The sequence below is a fragment of the Macrobrachium rosenbergii genome, chromosome 40, assembly GCF_040412425.1.
Source record: "Macrobrachium rosenbergii isolate ZJJX-2024 chromosome 40, ASM4041242v1, whole genome shotgun sequence".
Classification (NCBI taxonomy): Eukaryota; Metazoa; Arthropoda; class Malacostraca; order Decapoda; family Palaemonidae; genus Macrobrachium; species Macrobrachium rosenbergii.
The window spans coordinates 22,827,666-22,850,165 of record NC_089780.1 but is presented as its reverse complement, the minus strand read 5'-3'; the positions used below and the strand labels follow the sequence as shown (position 1 = coordinate 22,850,165).

The 22,500-nt window shown below is 34.6% G+C and overlaps 1 protein-coding gene across 8 annotated transcripts in view; it reads left to right on the top strand.

Annotated features, from left to right (window-relative positions):
* RhoGAP100F (Rho GTPase activating protein at 100F) overlaps window positions 1-22,500 on the top strand; it is a 331,548-nt gene that overhangs the window by 196,479 nt on the left and 112,569 nt on the right. For 3 of the 8 annotated variants that reach the window (XM_067083320.1, XM_067083317.1, XM_067083326.1), the window contains exon 1: window positions 16,534-16,769. The exons of 3 other annotated variants lie outside the window; for them this stretch is intronic. In XM_067083320.1, the coding sequence (XP_066939421.1) occupies window positions 16,659-16,769 (111 nt within the window). In that variant the 5' untranslated portion in view covers window positions 16,534-16,658. Of the gene's footprint in view, window positions 1-16,533; window positions 16,770-22,500 lie in introns of those variants that run through there. 2 more of the 8 variants (XM_067083318.1, XM_067083324.1) reach the window with 2 other exon arrangements.

Genomic DNA, 22,500 nt, shown 5'->3' with positions numbered 1-22,500 from the left:
CTCTCTCTCTCATACTTCAAGGTCTTAATTTTGCCTTTTGGGCTTGCTATCATCTCTGTCTCTCTCTCTCTCTCTCTCTCTCTCTCTCTCTCTCTCTCTCTCTCTCTCTCTCTCTCTCATTTTTATCTGAATTCGATATCTCTCATGACATTTTAACTCAAAAACATCATCGTTCATAATTTAACCTACTTAAGAATCCAAGGTCGTGACCTCTCGCCTAATTAATCACGTGACTCGATTACGTCACATCCTCCGGCTTCCGCGGAGAAAACTTGTTGAGGATATATGACCCTGGAAGTTTGAAATTTACTGCCTTCTTCTTCGGAACCCATAAAAGAAGGCGTTCATTTCGTTATAACTGTCTAAATCACAATTAAACTTTATTAATTCATTATTTTTGATTTATTTAAAAGTACAGTTTTTGAACATATAGTAATATGTCCTATTGCTCTGTTTGAAGACTATTATGTAATTAGAGTTATGTTGACAATGTCCTAATTTAACGACATCTCATTATAAGATGATATCTGGTCCGAGTTTTTGGACATATTATAATAATATGTCCTATTGCTTTGTTTAAAGACTATTATGTAATTAGAGTTATGTTGACAATGTCCTAATTTAACGACATCTCATCATAAGATGATTGTGGGGTCTCAGTGTCCGTTTTTTCATGACAATTTATTTTAGGACATAACAGTACTTTACCATAAGATAATTTAGTATTATAGTGATGTTAACTGTGTCTTAATTTAAGAACATCTCATTATAAGATATCTCGTCTCACTGTCAGTATTTTAAGACAATTCCTTAATAGGACATGTTGAGTTGTCCTAAAGATAATGTATTATTTTAGTTTTGTTGACATTGTCCTAATTTAAGGACATCTCATTGTAAGATGAAATTTCGCCTCAGTGTCCGTTCTTTAACAAAATTCTTCAATAGAACATATAGTTACGTTGTTCTAATCCCCTCCTCATTAAAGAGCCCATCATTAGATGATATATGTCCGGTGAGCGTCCTTTTTTGTTAGGTAATATTTTTAAAGTGGATATTATTAATAGAATGATTGTATGTGGACCTAGTATGCTGTCTGTAATACACTGGGTCAACATACAATCAGCTCTTTACTAGAATGTATAGAGTCAGTCATAGAGGACACCTTGTTGTGACAGTGTCCTCATTTATGAGAGATGTGATGGTGTCTTAATGTCCTCTATTCAGGGAAACTTTCTTATTTTAATTTTTTTTTCAGACAACTTATTGTGAATCAAAGTGATAAGTATTACTAAATTATAGTGTAACAGTGTTTTCATTTAAGAGCATTTTATAGTGAGATGTTACAGTGTCTTAGTATCCTTTGTTCAGGAAAAATGTTTTGTTTTAGTTTTTAACGAAATTTTATCATTATAATAATAATAATAATAATAATAATAATAATAATTATTATTATTATTATTAATTTTCGAGGTAATTTCATGAAACTGCCCTTTGTAATGCCAATCAAAAACAGGAGAGATAGCGGTTTAATTAGATAAGAAACTATTTAATTATCCCAGTGCTTTATAAACCTCATAAAATGGATAATTAACCTCATTTGAATAGATCTGTCACGAGTGACCAGCGTATGTGCTGTTCGTGTGGATTCTAAAAAAAATATAATACCATTTCACTCGAACATAATAACTGCAATTTAACAAAGCTTTCTTTGTCCATGCTGTTTGTTCTTCACAGCTGCTTTATACGAACACAAGAACACATACATACACACACACGCACACACATATATACATATATATTATATTATATATATATATACAATATATATATATATATATATATATATATATATATATATATATATATATATATATATATATGTATATATATATATATATATATATATATATATATATATATATATATATATATATATATATATATATATATATGCGTTATGCAATATGTGTGTGCGTGTGCGTGTGTAATCTCCTTCGTGGGCTACCACTCACATCTCACCGCAAACTAGGACTAAGCTATCATTAATTCAACGCAATCGGAAAGTATAGATTTCACCAACCGCACCTTGGTGGTATTTACGTTCCGCTGAATCAACTAAGGACCTGCTGTTAGTCTCCATCGGCAGCGCCGCAGCCTCTCTTGTTTGAGAGAGAGAGAGAGAGAGAGAGAGAGAGAGAGAGAGAGAGAGAGAGAGAGAGAGAGAGAGTAGGCATCCAGCGGAGGCGGCCTTTTTCAATTGTTAATGTCCTTTACGACTGGAACGCGCGTAGCCTCCGGTCTCAGACAGAGCCGTAACCACAATAGTACTTTCTGATGTATTATTCCAATGTCTAAGGATTTTCTTGACTATATACTAAACCCATAAGTTAATTATTATTATTATTATTATTATTATTATTATTATTATTATTATTATTATTATTATTATTATTCAGACGATGAATAGTATTCATATGGAGCAAGCCCACAGGGGCCACTGAATTGAAATTCAAGCTTCCAAAGAATATGGTGTTCATTTGGAAGAAGTAATAGAAGATAAGAAAATTAAATTATCATTATTATTATTATTATTATTATTATTATTATTATTATTATTATTATTATTATTATTATTATTATTATTCTGAGGATGAACCCTATTCATATTGAACAAGCCCGCAGGAGCCATTAACTTGAAAATCAAGCTTGCAAAGAATGTGATGTACATTTGAAAGAGGTAACAGAAGGTAATAGGAAATACAGAAAGAGGAGATCAGTTATGTTAAAAGAAAAGACAAATTAGCGAATTAATAAATAAATAGATAAAGATATAGGTTAATTATAAAATACAATGAGAACTGCTTTAGGGTAGTAATTCATTGCATCTTCTCTTGAATTTTGAGGTTCTCACTGCACAACATCCTCAGGGAAACTGTTCCACAGTCTAGCAGTGAGAGGAAACTTAGGTTATATGGAGCTATGAGGATTAAACACTCGAAAAGTTCAATGTTTTAACATATACACACATGCACAAACGCACACAAACTCACACGCACAAACACACGACCAATATTTTCACATACACACGCACGTATACACACACACACAATCCACGACCATACTGATACATCACAGTGTATTACAGAAAAAATATAGAGAGAGAGAAATCATAAAAAAACGAAAAAGTGAAGCATTGGCAACTGTATCCTTAAGGTTGCCAAAAACCGCAAATTACAGTTTGGATGAAATTAATCCCCGAACTTGGGCGTTTCGGCGCGGTCCCATATTTCCTCTCGTACGCGTTGCTCGGAAATCATTTTTACGACTCGAAATAACGGGTTTCGGTTGTAACGGGGGTTGGGGTGTTGGGTGGGGGGCAGTAAGCGGAAGTTTGTTGAATAATTGGATTTTTGGGGGGTTTCGTTTTTAGTTATATTCGTAGCATTCTTTTTTTGAAAGTTGATTCAGATTTTCTCTGTGCATTTCATAACTGCGTTGGTTATTTATAAAGACGTGGATAATGATTGTGATGAAGACGTTTTAGCTTTATACACACTCACGCACACAAGTACATATATGTATATTTATACTGTATATATACATATATATATGTGTGTGTGTGTACAGTATTATGCATATATATAATATATATACATATATATATGTATATATATTATACATATGTATATATTTATATATATATATATATATATATATATATATATATAATATACTATAAATTATGTATATGTGCGTGTGTGGATAGTTGTGTATTTAATTAATGCTACCATGTTACGTCTTATTAATACCTTATGAACAGGAAAAAAACCTTAATATGTCTCTGCATAGCTCGATGGCTCTTAAGGTTCGGAGGTTAAACGTACGGATATCTAATCGTAAGAGAAATAAAAAAAAACAATATATCATTATACCTATAACCTTGAAAATAATACAGTAAAATTCGAGAAAAATCAACAGAAGTTGCGCTCCATCTTCGAAGCAAAGCTTATAACATTGCAGGTCATTCCTCAGTTAATTTTGTGTAGATAGCATTAATAATATTAAAGAAATTAATAAAATCTTGGTTCACATAGAGAGTAAGTACCTGGGAGCTAAGGTTATTATTGAAGGAATATCCGTATTAGGCTTACGGGATGAAGAGAGATACACGGAGTTCTTAGCTTCAAGGCTTGTAGTTCCTCCGAGTTGTTTACATCAAGGAAGCTCTCTCTCTCTCTCTCTCTCTCTCTCTCTCTCTCTCTCTCTCTCTCTCTCTCTCTCTCTCTCTCTCTCTCTCTCTCTCTCTCTCTCTCTCTCTCTCTATATATATATATATATATATATATATATATATATAATATATATATATATATATATATATATATATATATTAACAGTCAAGAAGTCCCATCTATTGGTAACTTGATAATGACCGCATCATTGTGTATACACACATTTACAATTTGTTTTATATTCCTCAGTATGATTTCCGTTACAAATATTTCTAATCAGTCACTCTTCATTTTGAAAGTACTGGTGAGTTTACGATCGCAGCCTGAGAAATCCAAGAATTTAGTAATATTTTCCCCGTTTCAACCTTTCGTTTAGTTTCACTAAACTTGTGGAGTTTCGTATCACTTAGGCTTGTACCCCTGTGCCTGTTTGTACTCATTTTTAAGGACGCGCGTACGCATAGAAATTCATATGTAAACTTTATATACAAACAAGAGTCCTCATGTCTCCAAATTGCAATGCAGTCACGTAGAGTGAAAATTTGGAGAGAGAGAGAGAGAGAGAGAGAGAGAGAGAGAGAGCTGAGATTCGTGGCCTGTTGAAACACATGTTGCTCTGCATTCAAGCATTCCGCCGCTCCCTTCAGAGAGCATTCTGCCTGTGGCATATTTGAATCATGTTTTGTAATTTTAGGCCGAAGGAATAGGCAATTTTATGTCGAGACCAGAAGAAGATAGAAGTAAGACAAGGAGACGGGAAAAAGACTTGATTTTAAGTTTGAGGAAAGAGAAACAGAAGATGGAATAGTGAAGGAAGATAAATGAAACTTTAATACAAAGAGAGAATGGAATATAAATGGAGGAGGATAAAAAATAAATAGAATGCCAAAATCAGTGTTTTAGAGTATTAATTTTTAGGTGTCAAAAGTGTCAAAGATAAGTTGTTAAAGCAAATTCTTTGGTCAAGAATAATAGTTATCTCACCTGTCAAATAACCTGGTTAAAACTTATTTAAATTTCCCTATCTTTCTTAAACACACACACACACACACACAGCACTGAAATGATTGACTATCAAGAAATAATTTGATATACAACGTCAGAACATAAACTCCCATAATATATATATATATATATATATATATATATATATATATATATATATATATATATATATATATATATATATATATATATATATATATATATATATATATATATATATAATGCATGTACAGACAGTCATAGAAGTATTCATATGCTATATAAGAATTATGACCATTAATAGAATATCCTCTCCCTTATGTGTATGAGCAGTCATATGTGAAAATCACACACACACACACACACACACACACACACGACATTCATTCTCTCGAAGTCCTTCAGACTAAATAGCATCATTGGGTGATTGTAGGTAGGGCGGGAAATGGGGGGGGAGAGGGGAGATGCCAGATGTGTGAGTTGGGGGTGGGTGGTGTATGGTCAATCCCGAGACGGTTGCTATGGTAACAGAGACACCAAAGCAACAGAAACTGAGAGAGAGAGAGAGAGAGAGAGAGAGAGAGAGAGAGAGAGAGGGGGGGAAGCGCAATGGTTGTTTAGTGGATAGGAATGGAGAAATGGAAAATAAATTTCTCTCTCTCTCTCTCTCTCTCTCTCTCTCTCTCTCTCTCTCTCTCTCTCTCTCATGTTAAACAGATCCCAACAGGGGGAAATGTATTATTTCTCAAATCAGTAATATATATTTAAAAACAGAAAACTATTCTCTCTCTCTCTCTCTCTCTCTCTCTCTCTCTCTCTCTCTCTCTCTCTCTCTCTCTCTCTCTCTCTCTCTCTCTCTCTCTCTCTCTCATAGACATCACATACAGACATAGATTCAACAGAAGATAAGGATTTGTGATTTCTCTCTCTCTCTCTCTCTCTCTCTCTCTCTCTCTCTCTCTCTCTCTCTCTCTCTCTCTCTCTCTCTCTCTCTCTCTCTCTCTCATACACACACACGCACACACACACACCTTAAAACGATCCTAACAGTGGTAAAAGGTATTACATCTCAGATCACAAATACTTATGTCTCTCTCTCTCTCTCTCTCTCTCTCTCTCTCTCTCTCTCTCTCTCTCTCTCTCTCTCTCTCTCTCTCTCTCTCTCTCTCTCTCTCTCTCTCTCTCTCTCTCTCTCTCTCTCTCTCTCTCTCTCTCTCTCTTTTACGTAATTTACGTATGCATATACAAACACACACACACACTCCTACATGGCATTATCTCAAGCCCCTTAGTGTTGACTTTCTGGTTGTTTACTGTTTATCGTTTACCTTACGTAAATGAATCACCGGTACTTCTTTATTCTTTATTATAATCGTTCTTTATAAATTGAGATTTGATTTCAATTATGTAAAAGAGTTGGTATTTTGATTTGTTTTATATGTGTAAAGTTAAATGTTTTATCTTTAGGAGGGGCGAACTATATGCAAGAGATATTTTATAATACTTTCTGTAATTCAAGTTTTTTTAAATAATACTTTCTGGAATTCAGACATTTTACAATTCTTTCTGTAACTCAGACATTTTTATAGTATTTTATGTCATCTGTTATTTAACTGTTTCCATCAAAGCCTGCTTCTGAAACTGAAATCTATTATGAAACTCATTAGTACATTATGTCACCGTAATGAACTATTATTGTAAAATATTTTAATTTAAAAATAATTAAGAAAAAACGCCTCTTTTTCTTAAAGAGTCAGAGTCTCCTCACTGAATAATTGTGGCATTGTAATAAACTATTAGTCGAAAATATTTCAAATTATAAATAATTCCGAAAAAAGGCCCCTTTTTCTTGAACTTCAAAGGTCACTCACCCTTCGTCAGGTACTCTTAGTAATGTCTCTCGGCAACGCCCCACGACCTGACGCCTATCTCCGAAAAACCCGCGTATTGTTTCTCCCTTCGGTATTCCCACCGTCAGTAGAAATTTATATCCCCCAATCCCGAACGGGGCATGGCCCCTTCGACGTCTACTATGGAGGGCAGCGAAATTAGGTCAAGGGTAGAACCATACATCGATCCAGGGACATACACGCCTCTGGGTAAGGGAGTGGGGGGAGGGGATGGGGAGGGAGGAGAGACGGGAAGGGGCTGCGGCCCCCTACGCATACGCGCTGACGTACGCACGCACACACGCACGCATGCCTTTTCTCTCTCTCTCTCTCTCTCTCTCTCTCTCTCTCTCTCTCTCTCTCTCTCTCTCTCTCTCTTTGGGTGGCCGAGTTGAGGCTTAGCTTGGCTGGAAAGTGTGCGTGTGTGTATGTGTGTGTTTGTGAGAGAGAGAGAGAGAGAGAGAGAGAGAGAGAGAGAGAGAGAGAGAGCACAGTATTTTTCCAGTCGCTTTCTGACTCTGGCTGAGAAAGGGAGGTAGCTGTGCCCTCGAGGAGGCTTTTCTCCCTTCCCCCTACCGCCTCCTACCTATGGCTTTCCTCCACAATGTTTGTGATATATTTTTTCCCCTCCTCAGTGTTTGTAACATTTTTTCCCCCTCAGTGTTTATAACACTTTTTCCTAAACACATTTTCAAAAGGAAGAATGTTATATACAGCCAGAACTAATCAACATTGTACATAGCTAGAATCAAGACCTCAGATGAGACACCTTATTCAAATCATACCCGAAGACGCGATGAGGATGTCACAATGTTGAAATGAAGAAGTCCTCATTAGGCCTTCCTACTATTCGAATGTGAATTGTGGAATTTTCTGTCTTCGGTGTTTTTGGGGTCAGTTAACTTAATATTAAATCTTGGCGGCTCCTCTGAATCAAATAATACATTTACTTCTTCCTCTTCATAAATGATTAATAAAATTTTTTCTTTAGTTACAGTTAAAGGGTTGGTTACTATAAAAGACCGAGTTTCATATTACGATGAAAATGTGGGGGAAGGTTTTATAATTTTGCTGAATTAATGGAAATACTTTTAACGTAAAGATGATCATTTAGCAAAGAACATAAGTTTTTAGATGTAGGTTATATATATATATATATATATATATATATATATATATATATTATACATATATATATATATATATATATATATATATATATATATATATATATATATATATATATATATATATATATATATATATATATATATATATATTATATATATATATATATATATATATATATATATATATATATATATATATATATATATATATATATATATATATATATATATATATATATAACGAATCCCAATTAGCTCAAGCAATATAGTATTAATATTCTGTTAATGCATAACCCATTGGCTGACTAGCAGGGTATGAAAACTATATACCTCCAACTTTTCCATTTGAATTTAACCTCATTCGCGTCTTGCTCATCAATATTACTGAGAAGAAAACAGATTATATGATTGATTAAGTTGATGTGATTATTAAGGAAAGTAATTTCATAATAATTTTCAAGACCTCCTGCGGTATGCTGTGATAAATATACATATATATACATTATATATGTGTATATACTTATTTGTGTGTGTGTGTGTATATATATGTGTGTGTGTGTGTCTGTGTGTGCACTTATTCCTGTCATATGTACACACATATATTTATATAATTCCTTAATCAGAAACAAATGGAGCTCAAACATAGGCTGGCTCTCGTCACTGTCATTCCCACTTTCTTTCATTCCAGTCCCATCCGTTTTCTATGCGTCGCTGAAAATCATCGTAGTTACCCCGTCATTTATTATGCACAGTGAAATTGATTTTGTCCCCCATCGCTATATTGCTAAGTGGCTTTCGCTGTGTCTGAATGTTTGCAATGATTATTCTCAAGGATATAGATAAAGATGGGTATATAGTGACAAAAGGTTGTTGTATGTTGTTTGTTTATAATTCTGTGATTATATTTGTATTGGTTCTTGTATCGTCTTGATTTTGCTGTGATTTTGCGAATATTTGGAAGTATTTACGTGATAATTCAAGGCGATAATTGTATGTTTTACTTTACGATTTAGTCTTCGTAAAATTGTACTGCCGTTTTCACTCATTGTACTCTCGAACCATTTTTCAAGTTAGTCACTTGAACTATGAGCTTAATACTTGTAGATTCTTAAAGATCAATAAAAAATTAAAATAATCTTATAAACAACGTCAAAAATGATCATCATCATCATCTGTCATCATTCCTATTTCCACTACTACAACTACTAATACGAATGCTTCTGACATTATTAAACCTTTGGTCACTGGCATCATACTACTCCTACTATTGCAACTATTCCTGACAGCAACAGGTACACTTGTATCCACCGACTCAGGACAGCAATCAATACTATGGCAAAATACTCGTGAAGTTGCTCGCAAATCATGAGTGGGAAATTTGTTGATTGTGAGGGTCTGGGTGACTCATCGGGTTTGCCCTGTTGTTTGGGTGAGTGGGGTGCCTTGAGAAGTGGCCTATCTATCTATCTATCTATCTATCTATCTATCTATCTATCTATCTATCTATCTATCTATCTATCTGTGTATTTATGTATCTATTTATCAATTCCCCTACCTGCCTTCATTTCGTTTTATTAAGCGAAGTTTTTACCTATTGTTGGTAAAACTCCAATTCTCGTTTTCCATTACCTGAATGATTATCTATTTATCTGTCTCTATCTGTCTATTCATTCTTCTATCCGTTTATAATTTTCATTGTATCTTATTCCTTTTATTTATGGAACACTCAAGTTTGGCGTTTCTTGATTGAGGTACAACTGACTTTTCTAATCTTGTTGCACAAACACACACACACACACACATATATATATATATTATATATATATATATATATATATATATATATATATATATATATATATATATATATATATATATATATATATATATATATATATATATACACCTGTACCTACATTCACGGATAATTATAAGTCGTTATCCTTTGGAATTAATAACTCAGAAGCGAGTTGACCCTCATATTCTTTGCAGTATATGATAAACTGGGTGCAAAACGGTCTCCCTCTTGGGATAGATCCAGGGACTCTTGCTTGTAACGTGAGCCAGGTAAACAGTGGATTATGGGGTCCATGTATATATGATACAGAAAGACTGTGAAACCAGGGATTTCACGAAATCCCTGACATTTTCAGGGAATTCGTGAAATCACCAATTCACTAAGAAACATTTGATACCCCGAGGGGCTAGTACTAAACATGGCGAAACTGAATTAATCTACCCTGTTTCGCCGTATTTAGCACTAGTCCCTTGGGATCAAATGTCCTTAATTAAGTGAATTAGCGATTTCCCGAATTCTGAAATTTTCATGATTTCGTGAAATCTCTGATTTCACAATCTTACTGTAACTCACACACACACACACACACATATATATATATATACATACATATATATATATATATATATATATATATATATATATATATATATATATATATATATATATATATACTTCTGGCTTTTGAAAATCCGTCTTATCAAACAAAATTAATACATCAAAATTGAAAAACAAAATCTCAGAATAAAAACGGGATAAAAACAGGAAAATACCTCTGAAGGAAAAGGTATTTCAGATGGAATTGTTTGTTGGGGTGGGTGGGTGGGTGGGGAAGGTGTACCCCTTTGGAGGGACCAGGTGTAGGGGGTAGATATATCCCTTCCCCCCCAGTCCTGCTTTGATTAAATTCCTTTGCTTATTGCTCGTAGGGGGGGTGGGGCGCTGAGACGACAAAGTGGGGTTTTGCTCAAAATGGCTGAGCATTTAGACTTCCCAAGGGAAGTTCTCGTGTGAATCTTAAGCACTGCTAATTGATTCATTAATTGAGAGAGAGAGAGAGAGAGAGAGAGAGAGAGAGAGAGAGAGAGAGAGAGAGAGAGAGAGAGAGAGAGAGAGAGAGATTTTGACGGAGCAGAGAATTTCCAGTAGTGCCCAACCGGGTGTTTTGGAGGTACCTCTTGGAGACCTCTCTCACATATTAAAATTAATATTTTAAGGACTGTGAATACGACCTTTAGAATTCACCTATAGAATTACGTGTAGAAGTATCTCTTCCCTTGCGTGCTGGAGACAACCTCGTTGAAATCCTTCACTGTATCAAAAGAAGTTTTAATAAAACAGAAAATATCTTTAGCATTACCTGTAGGATAGTTTCACCCTTTCTTTTGGCAGGGGAAAGACAGTGATGTGCCCCTGATGGGGATTATATATATACGTACATACATACATACAAACACACATACATATATGTATATATATATATTGTTACACTTTAATTGGTAAATGAATGTATAGGGTCTCTCTCTCCTTCCCTTTCTCTCTCAGTGACTTTCTCTCCACGAACGTCAATGCTTTCCGAAGAAAATGCTGTAGATCTTCAGGCGCTCTAGTCTTTATTATTATTATTATTATTATTATTATTATTATTATTATTATTATTATTATTATTATTATTATTATTATTATTATCATCTTTTTGACTGGTCAGCTTCAGCGATACAGTTATCAAGATGAGATGCGACAAACATTTTAAAAATTTATAAAACATGCTGTAAAACGCACATATTCCTTAATCAAATATTATTAGCAATAAAATTTAAGGTAAAAAATATTTCAAGGGTAATATATATATATATATATATATATATATATATATATATATATATATTATATATATATATATATATATATATATATATATATATATATATATATATATATATATATATATATTTAATTTATATTTTAATTTCCATTTATTTATAGTTTACTTATTTATCTATCATTCTCTTTATTTCCTTTATTTTTCTAAACTTGAATTTCAGAATATTATTTCAAATGCTTGTTTTTACAGAAGGTGAAAAATAATAACTTTAAAAATATGGGACTTTCAGTTTAATCTTCGAGAAATCGTTTTCTTTGCATCTCCGTTTTCGTTGAGTTTCTCGTATTTAGGGGAAAACGATAGTTTCCATTTTTGAACCGTAACTACAGTAATTTGGCCAAGTGCCTCAGTTGAATGGGGGTCTTGGGGACACTTGTATGATAATTTTGTAGTAGGATGCTATTAGTGATAAGTTTAAATAGCTGTAAAAGCTGCAGGATGTTAATTTCAAAGTCATATAAAATCCACGGTCATGTCACGCCATGTTTCATTTCTCAGGCTCGGTAGCATCTCGAAGTGTGAGGCACATGTATTTTTATGTTTGTTATCGCCTGTTTTCACGTGTTTATCAGCTTATACTATCGTATTTACTCCAGATTTAAAGTATAGACTTATATGGGGTAGGAAACATATTTACTTTATTCAGGAGAGCAACGAATTCGACGGGAATATTAATGATAATTATGGTAATATGACTAATATCTGGGTAATTTGATTATTATTTAAAGTTCCTTCGTTTATTCCACGTTTCATTTTTTCCTATATACCTTTCACTGTTTTTACCATTTATTTAACTTCCAACCTTTCATTTCTTTTTCCCAAGTTCTATATTTTTTTCATTTTTACCTTCCACAGTTTGTTCTATTTCACTACATTTCACTTTATATTTCTCTTCCTACCTTTCACTGTTCTTTTTTTTCACTGCAGGAGTTACAGTGTCTTGTTTTGTCTTCTTTTCACTGTTCATTTTCTCCTCAGTTTCATCGTTTTTTATCTTTCCACTTTTCATAATTCATTATTTTCTCCCCACCTAAATTTCTCCATTTGGATTTACCTCTCACAGGTATGTCTTTCCAAACCACTTCTCACAATTCTTTCTTTTCAATACATATGCCAAACTTCCATTGTTGCTCCATTTCAATTCGACTTTACGAGACAAACTTCCTCCTTTTGTTCCACTTCTCACAGGTATATCTTTCCAAACCACTTCTCACAATTCCTTCGTTTTATTATACATTCTTATTTCCCATTTTCTTTCCAATTTTCATGCGACTTTACGAGACCAATTAAAACATCTCCAAGCAAATTTCCCAGGTGATAAATACGTTTCCGGCCATTTCAACCGTTCCTCAGCTTTAGAAAGGATTTTCGCTCCCCAAATGTAGGGATTACAACGTTTAATGATTTATCAGGGACGTTCAGGAACAGGGGTGCCCTCATAATACGCGAATTGTATCATCATTAGAGCGTTTGGTTCTAATTTGGAATTATGTTTATGCACACAGTCGTGTGTATGCGTGTGTGTGTTTTAGTACCCGTGAGTTCAGGTAAATTTTAGACAATGTGTCTTTCCGATAACTTAAATAAATTCTCTTTATAACAAAGGAAAATATTTATATACTAATCCCGGTAGCTCAGGAAAATTCTTTTCCAAAAGAAAAATTACCAAGTCGTACAGTGTGCTCTCTCTCTCTCTCTCTCTCTCTCTCTCTCTCTCTCTCTCTCTCTCTCTCTCTCTCTCTCTCTCTCTCTCTCTCTCAGTCCCCCTTTAAGTTACACCACCTGAGTGCGACAGAATAAGCTTCCTCATATGGAATAGAAATTGAACAGAATCGATCTGTAATCTCCTGCCCTCGAAAGAGGGCGCTACAAGACTGGACACTTTGTAATTCTTGATATCTGAAAGGTCGTCTTGTGTTTTCTCCGAGATCATAAACACATCATCGTTCGCTCGTATTTTCTGCTGGTTTTATTGTCTGATTCTTCGCCAGATTTTTCTCTGTTTCCTGGTGTCAGTATGACCACAGATATGTCTTTTATTCTAGTATTTTTAGAAGAAGTCCCATATTTTTTTTTCGTTCTTATTGACACCTAAGCTGGTATTTTGAAAATCTCTTGAATTCAAATTCTCTTTGAGACTTCCTGATTCTTGAAAAAATATTATTCTTGGGTCATTATCTATCTCAGTGACCCACTTGTTCTTTCATATAAACGGAAGTGCATAAATATTTACATTTTCTTTCTATTTGGAAACCATCTTCATTGATGATAAATGCTTTTATTTTAATTAATACCTGAACATATAAGTTACCATTCTGTCCACACTCCTTTTCAATTTAGTACCTTGCTTTTGGTCAGGCTCTACGGTTACTTAAACTCATTATCATTGTTCTCTATATTTTACCTTGTTTTAATTTTTGAGTAGAAAAGGGCAATGAGACCAGCATCTAACTCATTCAATAAACATATATTAGTAAACAAATATTTTGACCACATACTAATTATCTCCACCGAGGAGACTTTTGTTTATTATTCGCTCTATTACTATAAAAAAGAAAGTTATGATTTTATTTTGGGTTTTTTGTTTAGTTCTGTCTCCGTATCTTATCATGATTAAGCAAAATGTTGTATGGATTTATATGAATACTATGCTAAAGATGTGGATCGTCGTTGGCAGTAACAGATTAGATTTTGGAAGAGATAGGAATATAACTGTTGTGAGAATGGACTTTTTGATGGATGGAACACTCAGCCTTGGCAGGGGTTGTGGTCTGCTAAAATTATTATTATTATTATTATTATTATTATTATTATTATTATTATTATTATTATTATTATTATTATTATTATTATGGAAAACCCAAGCTAAACTTGATTGCAATGCACATATATAAGTGAAAATCAGGAAAGTGAATGACGCAATATGCGTAGGTGTGCCTTCGATGTGCTGTTGATGGACTCTTTGTATAGGCGTGTTAATCTCAGTTAATGCATATATAATAAATATACTATACATACATATATATATATACATACATACACATACATACACACACACACACACATATATATATATATATATATATATATATATATATATATATATATATATATATATATATATATATATATGTGTGTGTGTGTGTGTGTGTGTGTGTGTGTGTGTGTATAAACTATATGTAAATATATATACATACATATATATGTATATGTATTATATATATACACACACACTCAAGAATATCTACGTACGTGTGCAGTCTGACGCCCTCATTAATTCCCCAACAAGATGATCAGATTATGAGCAGGAACGCACAGCGAACAGTATATAAAATATACGGGAGAGGGCGCCTTAATCCTCGTTCTAAATATGGCCCGCATATGAGCGAGAAGGAGACGGCCCAGCGGCCAAAATATGCATATATATAAAGGCACAACGACCAAAATTATGTTTGGCCAAGATTATGAAATAACAGAGGAGTTCTTTTTTAATATACGAAGAGGCTTCTCAATTTTTTTTTTTTTTAGCTTTTTAACGTGGGGGTTTGGCTTTAGTTCTTCTGTGTACATGAAATGTAATAATTTGTAAACAGATGGCAATTGAGTGTATATATATCTTTATGCAAACACACACACACGCACACAAAGCTTCTAAATGATTATATAAGATGATTCTTTTGCGTACATGAAATGTAATCATTTGTAAACATGACAATTTAATACATATACAGTATATCTTTATACACACAGTGTTTCTATTTGATTTCATAAGATATAATTAGGTGGGTTATTTTGGTCATCAGAGTTCATAATTCACTATCTTATCATGAAACGATTGTAATTAAAATGATTATGATAATTTCATGATATAACAATCATCACGCAAATAAAATTTTAAAAGGAACACGCTCACTTTTATAATTTCCATTTTCTAAATCATTTGTTAAAAACACTCCCTGTTTAGTATACCAATATATTGTACTATCTTTCCACGGAGTAATATATTTGAGAAGCTACATTCATGGTGTAGTTCAGCAGTTGAGTGTATCGGTATTATACACCAAGTTTAACGCAGTTAAGCGATTTTGTGTATTATTGTGATTTATAATGTATAATTTACAACAATGGGATACACCTATAATGATGCAGGACAGCACTGTAGCTCAGTCATAATGTTTTATGCAACACCCATTTGTGGGGTGTATGGTGTATCAAAATCATATATATATATATATATATATATATATATATATATATATATATATATATATATATATATATATATATATATATATATATATATAATGATTTAGTACACATAGTAAAGCACAGTGAACCGGTTTCGTCCAAACTTCTAAAGCATTGTCATGTGTTAGTGTGTGAGTACTGAAAACATTCTAATCATTAGCCATGATGGCCATCAATACTCAACTATCATTTCACCCCAGGCTAATAATTCTTAACGAACATGTCGAATGAAATCTAGATCGACGTCGACGCCACCCACCACAATGTCCTGACGACCGCAGGAGACAGAGAAACCCCTTTCGGCAAAAAGACACAAACAGAGAATCTGTCCCACCTCAAAATAATAAAAAAATAAATAAAAATGACAGAGACAGAGCCTTGATTTCTGTAAGGGGGCGTGGGTGGGCCATGCCCTTTGACCCCTCCTCCTTCAATAACCATTTGGTTGAGTAGTTTTTTTTAAAAAAAGTGGGTTGTGTATTTCACTCAACCATGTGCGACATAAGTGGGTTGCCCCACTACCCGGCATGTGGTTGCCTGTTCAACCACGTAGATTCGACGGACAAACAGAAGATTATGGTGAGTCCGGGGTACACTGTCATGGTGAGTATCTACGTCAGTTTGTTCTTTCGATTTTGCGTCGTTTTGTCGTTTAATTGTCGTTCTTATTTTCGTTTAACTGACACTCTTGTTTTCGTTAAATCGCCACTCTTATTTTCGTGTCGTTCTTATTTTTCGTTAAATTGTCGCTTTTATCAACGTTTAATTGTCACTTTTGTTTCAGTGTAATTGTCGTTTTTATTTTCCTGTAATTGTCGTCCTTATTTTTGTTTAAATGTCTTTTGTTGTTTTCGTGTAATTGTTGTTCTTATTTCCGTATGAAATTCGTTCTTATTTTCGTGTAATTGTTCTTATTTTCTTATAATTGTGTTTCTTATTTTCGTGTGATTGTCGTTCTTATTTTCGTCCTTAATTTCGTCTAATTGTCTTTCTTGTTTTCGTGTAATTGTTCTCCTTATTCTATTTATTATCTTCCTCCTTGGTTGGTAGAGGTTTTTATGCATCTTCATGTATACAAATGGAACATATTCTTGGCTCTCGACTGTTATTAACGTGTGTTACGAATTTGATAAAATAATTAGGATCCACTAATACTATTGATTCGATAAAACATCGTAGTAAAAATACTACTATTACTATTACTACTACTACAAATACTACCACTAGTAGTACTACAATTACTACCACTACTGCTCCAGCCTGCGCTGCCCGCCATTACCCGTTCAGCTTTATTTTCCCCCGGAGTAAAAACACCGAATTCTTTTCGCATCCTAATCTATTTCCCCTTCAATTTATTTCACCCCATATAAAGCTATATTTCCCCTGTTTTTATCGTTTAATATTCTGTTACCTTCCATTTATGTTTAATTTCCCAGTTGGTGAAATTATACGTCTTTTTGCATAATGTCTCTTCCATTGTGAGGATGTGATCTGTATAGAAAACGTATATTCATCCGTTTTCTATACGTTAGCCTGAATATGAAGTAGGGATGACTATAGTAAAAATTATTGTGGCGGATGTGTTACGATCACTGCTTGTATGTCAGTGTAAGTTACGTGGTAAAGGATGAGTAACCATGTCGTACTGATGTGAATGATAAGAAATAAGTAAATTATATTTATATACGTGCACAGCCACGAATAAATAAATAAATAAATTGATAGATTTAAATAGATATAGACAAGGGAATGACCCACATTGAAGAGACGAAACAGTAATCCTTGTTTCTGGAAAGACCCACTTGATGATACCGTTCCAGACAGTGGTCCTGGAATCCTAGGAGGCTGGAATCGTACTCTCATTCCACTCATCGGACGAGTGAGTTTTGGAGGGCAGTTCAAATAAGAGTTTTGGTTGAGGGAACGGGCCTCTCTCTCTCTCTCTCTCTCTCTCTCTCTCTCTCTCTCTCTCTCTCTCTCTCTCTCTCTCTCTCTCTCTCTCTCTCTCCTCCCTCCTTCCCAACCCCGTGCCACCCTCCATGATATCCGGAAAAGCAGAGAATTCTTGAATGGTTTTACCTTGTTCATCCGTGTTGTGGATTTCACGATGTCTTTTTTTTTATTTTTACTTATTAATGTTTATTTATTTGGATTTAAAATGAATCATAAATGTTTTATCATGATGTATTTGGCTCTAAAATAAACTGTAAGTGTTTTATCATTATTTATTTGGCTCTAAAATAAATTACGGTTTTTTATCATTATTTAGCTCGCTCATGTTTTAAATCTCAAGAATCGTGGGTAAATTACCTCTTATGAAAAATACCATAACATTAACCGATTCACACACCTTCACAGAGGGCTCACCATTAGTGTGCCAAAGCCTACTACACAAATTGCACCATTCACAGCTAATCTTGCACGAATACTAGCGCAGCCAGAATATTGAGGCCCTTCCTTTTCGACACGTCTGGCATTCCCTCTGTCTGAACAAAACACAGGATACCAAGTATTTGCATAAATGTAGGAAAGGGGGTGTGCCTGAAAAAAACCATAGATCATAAGTTTCTGATAGCATTGCTGAGAAAAAATTACTGTTCGTCATCACAATAACTTTTCAGATATTTTATGAAAGTAATGCAAGTTAGATTACATTTATTACTAAATAGATAGGATATATAACAAGAAAGTTTTCAGCAACAAGTCAATACCACCTTCACTTTCTCTTTTTGCAAAGAAAAAAAATATGTATATATATATATATATATATATATATATATATATATATATATATATATATATATATATATATATATATATATATATATATATATATATATATATATATATTACATAACACGAAAAAAATTTATGCCCTAAAATATTTTATTTGAGAGAGAGAGAGAGAGAGAGAGAGAGAGAGAGAGAGAGAGAGAGAGAGAGAGAGAGAGAGAGAGAGAGAGAGAGAGAGAGAGAGTTCCAAAGTATTCATGCTTGACCCATAGAAAAATATCATACCAAGCAAAAGTAAACGTACATACAACCTAGCTGGACCCACGTACCTAGTAATAACTCTCAGGTCACCGGAACACATCTGAACAAAGACAGGGAATACTGATATATACACTGTCTCCAGCTCCTGGTCATAAGTTACCATAAATATGCCATTAGCGACAGCTGGGCAGGACTGGAGGAGGCCGGTGTATTGGTCCCCCAACATATGATGAACGAAAGCCCTTGGGGAGGAATCCTGTTACCACAGTCTACAAAGAAGGTCGGTATAGTAAGTGAAACGTGGCGGGCAAGCGACCGTAGATTTATCGATGTCTTCTGTCATGGGTAACCAGATGCGGAACAGTTGCTCATAGTGGATAAGAAGTTTGTTGATGTCATCGAAAAGTATTGCTTGAAAATGAGAGAGAGAGAGAGAGATCAACGGACTATAAAACTGTGCATCGCATTCTCTTTCCTCAGAATTGTTGTTGAAATATTAGTTGAAAAAAGTAAAAAGTCCAGAGAGAAAGAGAGAGAGAGAGAGAGAGAGAGAGAGAGAGAGAGAGAGAGAGAGAGAGAGAGAGAGAGAGAGAGAGAGAGAGTAATGGGCCACCAGATGTTCTTCACATTCCTTTTCCTCAGATATGTTGTTGAAACACTAGTTTAAAAAGTTCTGAGAGAGAGAGAGAGAGAGAGAGAGAGAGAGAGAGAGAGAGAGAGAGAGAGAGAGAGAGACCAAACCTACCTCTGTTTTCCCTTCTCCCAAGAGAGTTCTGTATTTCATGTGATTTCCAATTACCCCCCCAAAAGAGAAAAGTCATACCTTCGTGTATTACAGGGGGCCCGACCTCGATTAAGAGTTGAGCTCGCCCAATCCCAAAGCTTGAATATGAAAGTCTCTTTTCCTCTGGCCCTTCCTTTTTTTTTTTTTTTACTTTCCTTAATTTCTCGTTTTCTGTTCCTCCTCCTCCTCCTTTCCCAATTTTTTGGTTGTTTAAAGGTGGATGTTTTCAGAATTTTTTAATTAGATCTTTCGAATCTTTCCCTTTGCTTTTTTTTTTATAAAGGACTTCTTTATAAAGGAAAGAATTGGTTTTATGTTAATTCTAATTTATTCACATATTATTATTATTATTATTATTATTATTATTATTATTATTATTATTATTAGTAGTAGTAGTAGTAGTAGTAGTAGTAGTAGTAGTAGTAGTACTACTGTGGCTTGTCACCGAACTTTTAGTAGCAATGATAGTGCTACTAGCAAAATTAGTAGCAGTAGTAGTATTAAGATACATTAATAAGTAGATTAGAAGCGAAGACAGCACTGCTTTCATAATACCACGTCTAGGCACGAACAAAAACGAAAGACTAGTAGCCAGAATCTTTCCTACCTGTAGGAAACAGCATCTAATCAAAGCTTAGTTTATCGCCCGATAGACAGCTACTGTTTTGTCATATTACACTCTCCAGGTACTTTCTCTTGGGTACTAAATAAACCACAAATAACAAATCACCCTTTTTTTATAATGCGAGGAAGGGACATGGCCTTCCGCAATCTTATGGTTGTGATCCCTTGCTGAAGGGTACGTTCGGCCATTCAGCCTATCTCTTTATTGCATTTTCTCTTTAATTGGGCGGTGTATTCAGTACTTCAGGTTTTTCTCACCAGTACTTATCCTCTCGTGACCATCACCAGTTAGAACATTAACATCCTCAGACGAAGTGTCCTTAAAAACGACAATAAATATTTCATGTTATTTTGAACGGATTCTAAGCCTTATGAAAACAGCTAATGCCTGAATAACATTCATAACCACTTCTATTAATGAGTAACGCCTGCAGTCACCTTCACCAGTTAATAACATCTGGATGACTAATATCTGAGTCATTGGAAAACACTTTCCTTAACATTGCTCTAAGTAATAAATGTCTTCGACCAATCGTGATCGTTTGTGAATGAGGACGAAAAGCTGACACCACCCACTCAACACCAAGAAACTACGGCCCCCCCGCCCCCCCCACACCGAAAGGAACCACCCCCTGCCCTAATTTCATTTTAGGGTCGTTGGGTACACCCTCTCTCTCTCTCTCTCTCTCTCTCTCTCTCTCTCTCTCTCTCTCTCTCTCTCTCTCTCTCTTTGTCTCCTCTCCTTCGGTGTGGAGACTTCCGGCTCTCTTTTAGAAAGTGCCATGCGCATGAAGGTACTCCCAAAAGTACTCCAGTCATATATAGGGTGACTTGCAAAGTACTTGCTCTTTGCTCGTGGAAATATTCAGATCTGTGGGTTAGGCTGATAAATAAGCACAATGAAAACTGAAAATTGAAATGGCATCTTTAGGCATGAAAATTGCGAATTAAAATGACATTCTTAGGCTTGAAAACTTCGAATTAAAATGACATTTTTAGGCATGAACACTGCGAATTAAAGTGGCATTTGTATGTTTGCAAATTCCCAAAAGATGAAAATAATCACAGGGTACGGAATTACACGGTCACTCACCTCACAGAACTTCATAAAAAAATTAGGTAACACCTACCGCACGCTGACAAAGAATACGCAGATCACACATATATATACGTAACGTAATTTCTGTATTAAACATGCAAAGATAATACATGGCATTCAAGTGACAGATTAAAAGATAAATACGAAAATGTATGATGGTTGTACGCGCCACCCATATTCAAGACTATAATTGCATTTATGACTTACACGTAGGGATACTTGAAGTTAACGAATTCGTAACAGCATCTTTGAAGACCACGTAGCAGTTTCAAGCCTCCGTAGGACTTAGCACTCACATAGCAACTTGCACAGCACCCTGTAAGCAGTACTATGGTTCTTTTCAACGTCCCTGTAGCCCCTAGTCACTTTTGGACTTCCATTTGGTCTTTTTGGCCGCGGCAAGTTCTTACTTGACCCTTGATCTTGACCTTACTCTTCATCTCTTACGGTTCAAAAGTTTTGGGCAAGGTACAAGACGCACATAGGGCCGTACAGATGGACATAATGATAACAGACCTAGGTGCACAAAGCACAGAAACCATACAGCCGAACATATACACAAACTATCAGCATAAAACCGTTTCACCCGAACATATAAACATATATATATATACGGAAAGTTTCACTACTACAAAACGCAGCCAAGCGTAAGTTTTGAAACTTCTCAGAATTGTTGGGGCATTAACATTTCACTGAGGCTTCGGTGAACGAAATTCTCTGGGAAAAATGTTAGAGAATATTATTTTTTTTTATTGGAGTTGCATATTTACTCTACACCCGCAGACACACGAGCGAAGGAGGAAGGTATAACTTGAGTCCATGAAATCCCAGGT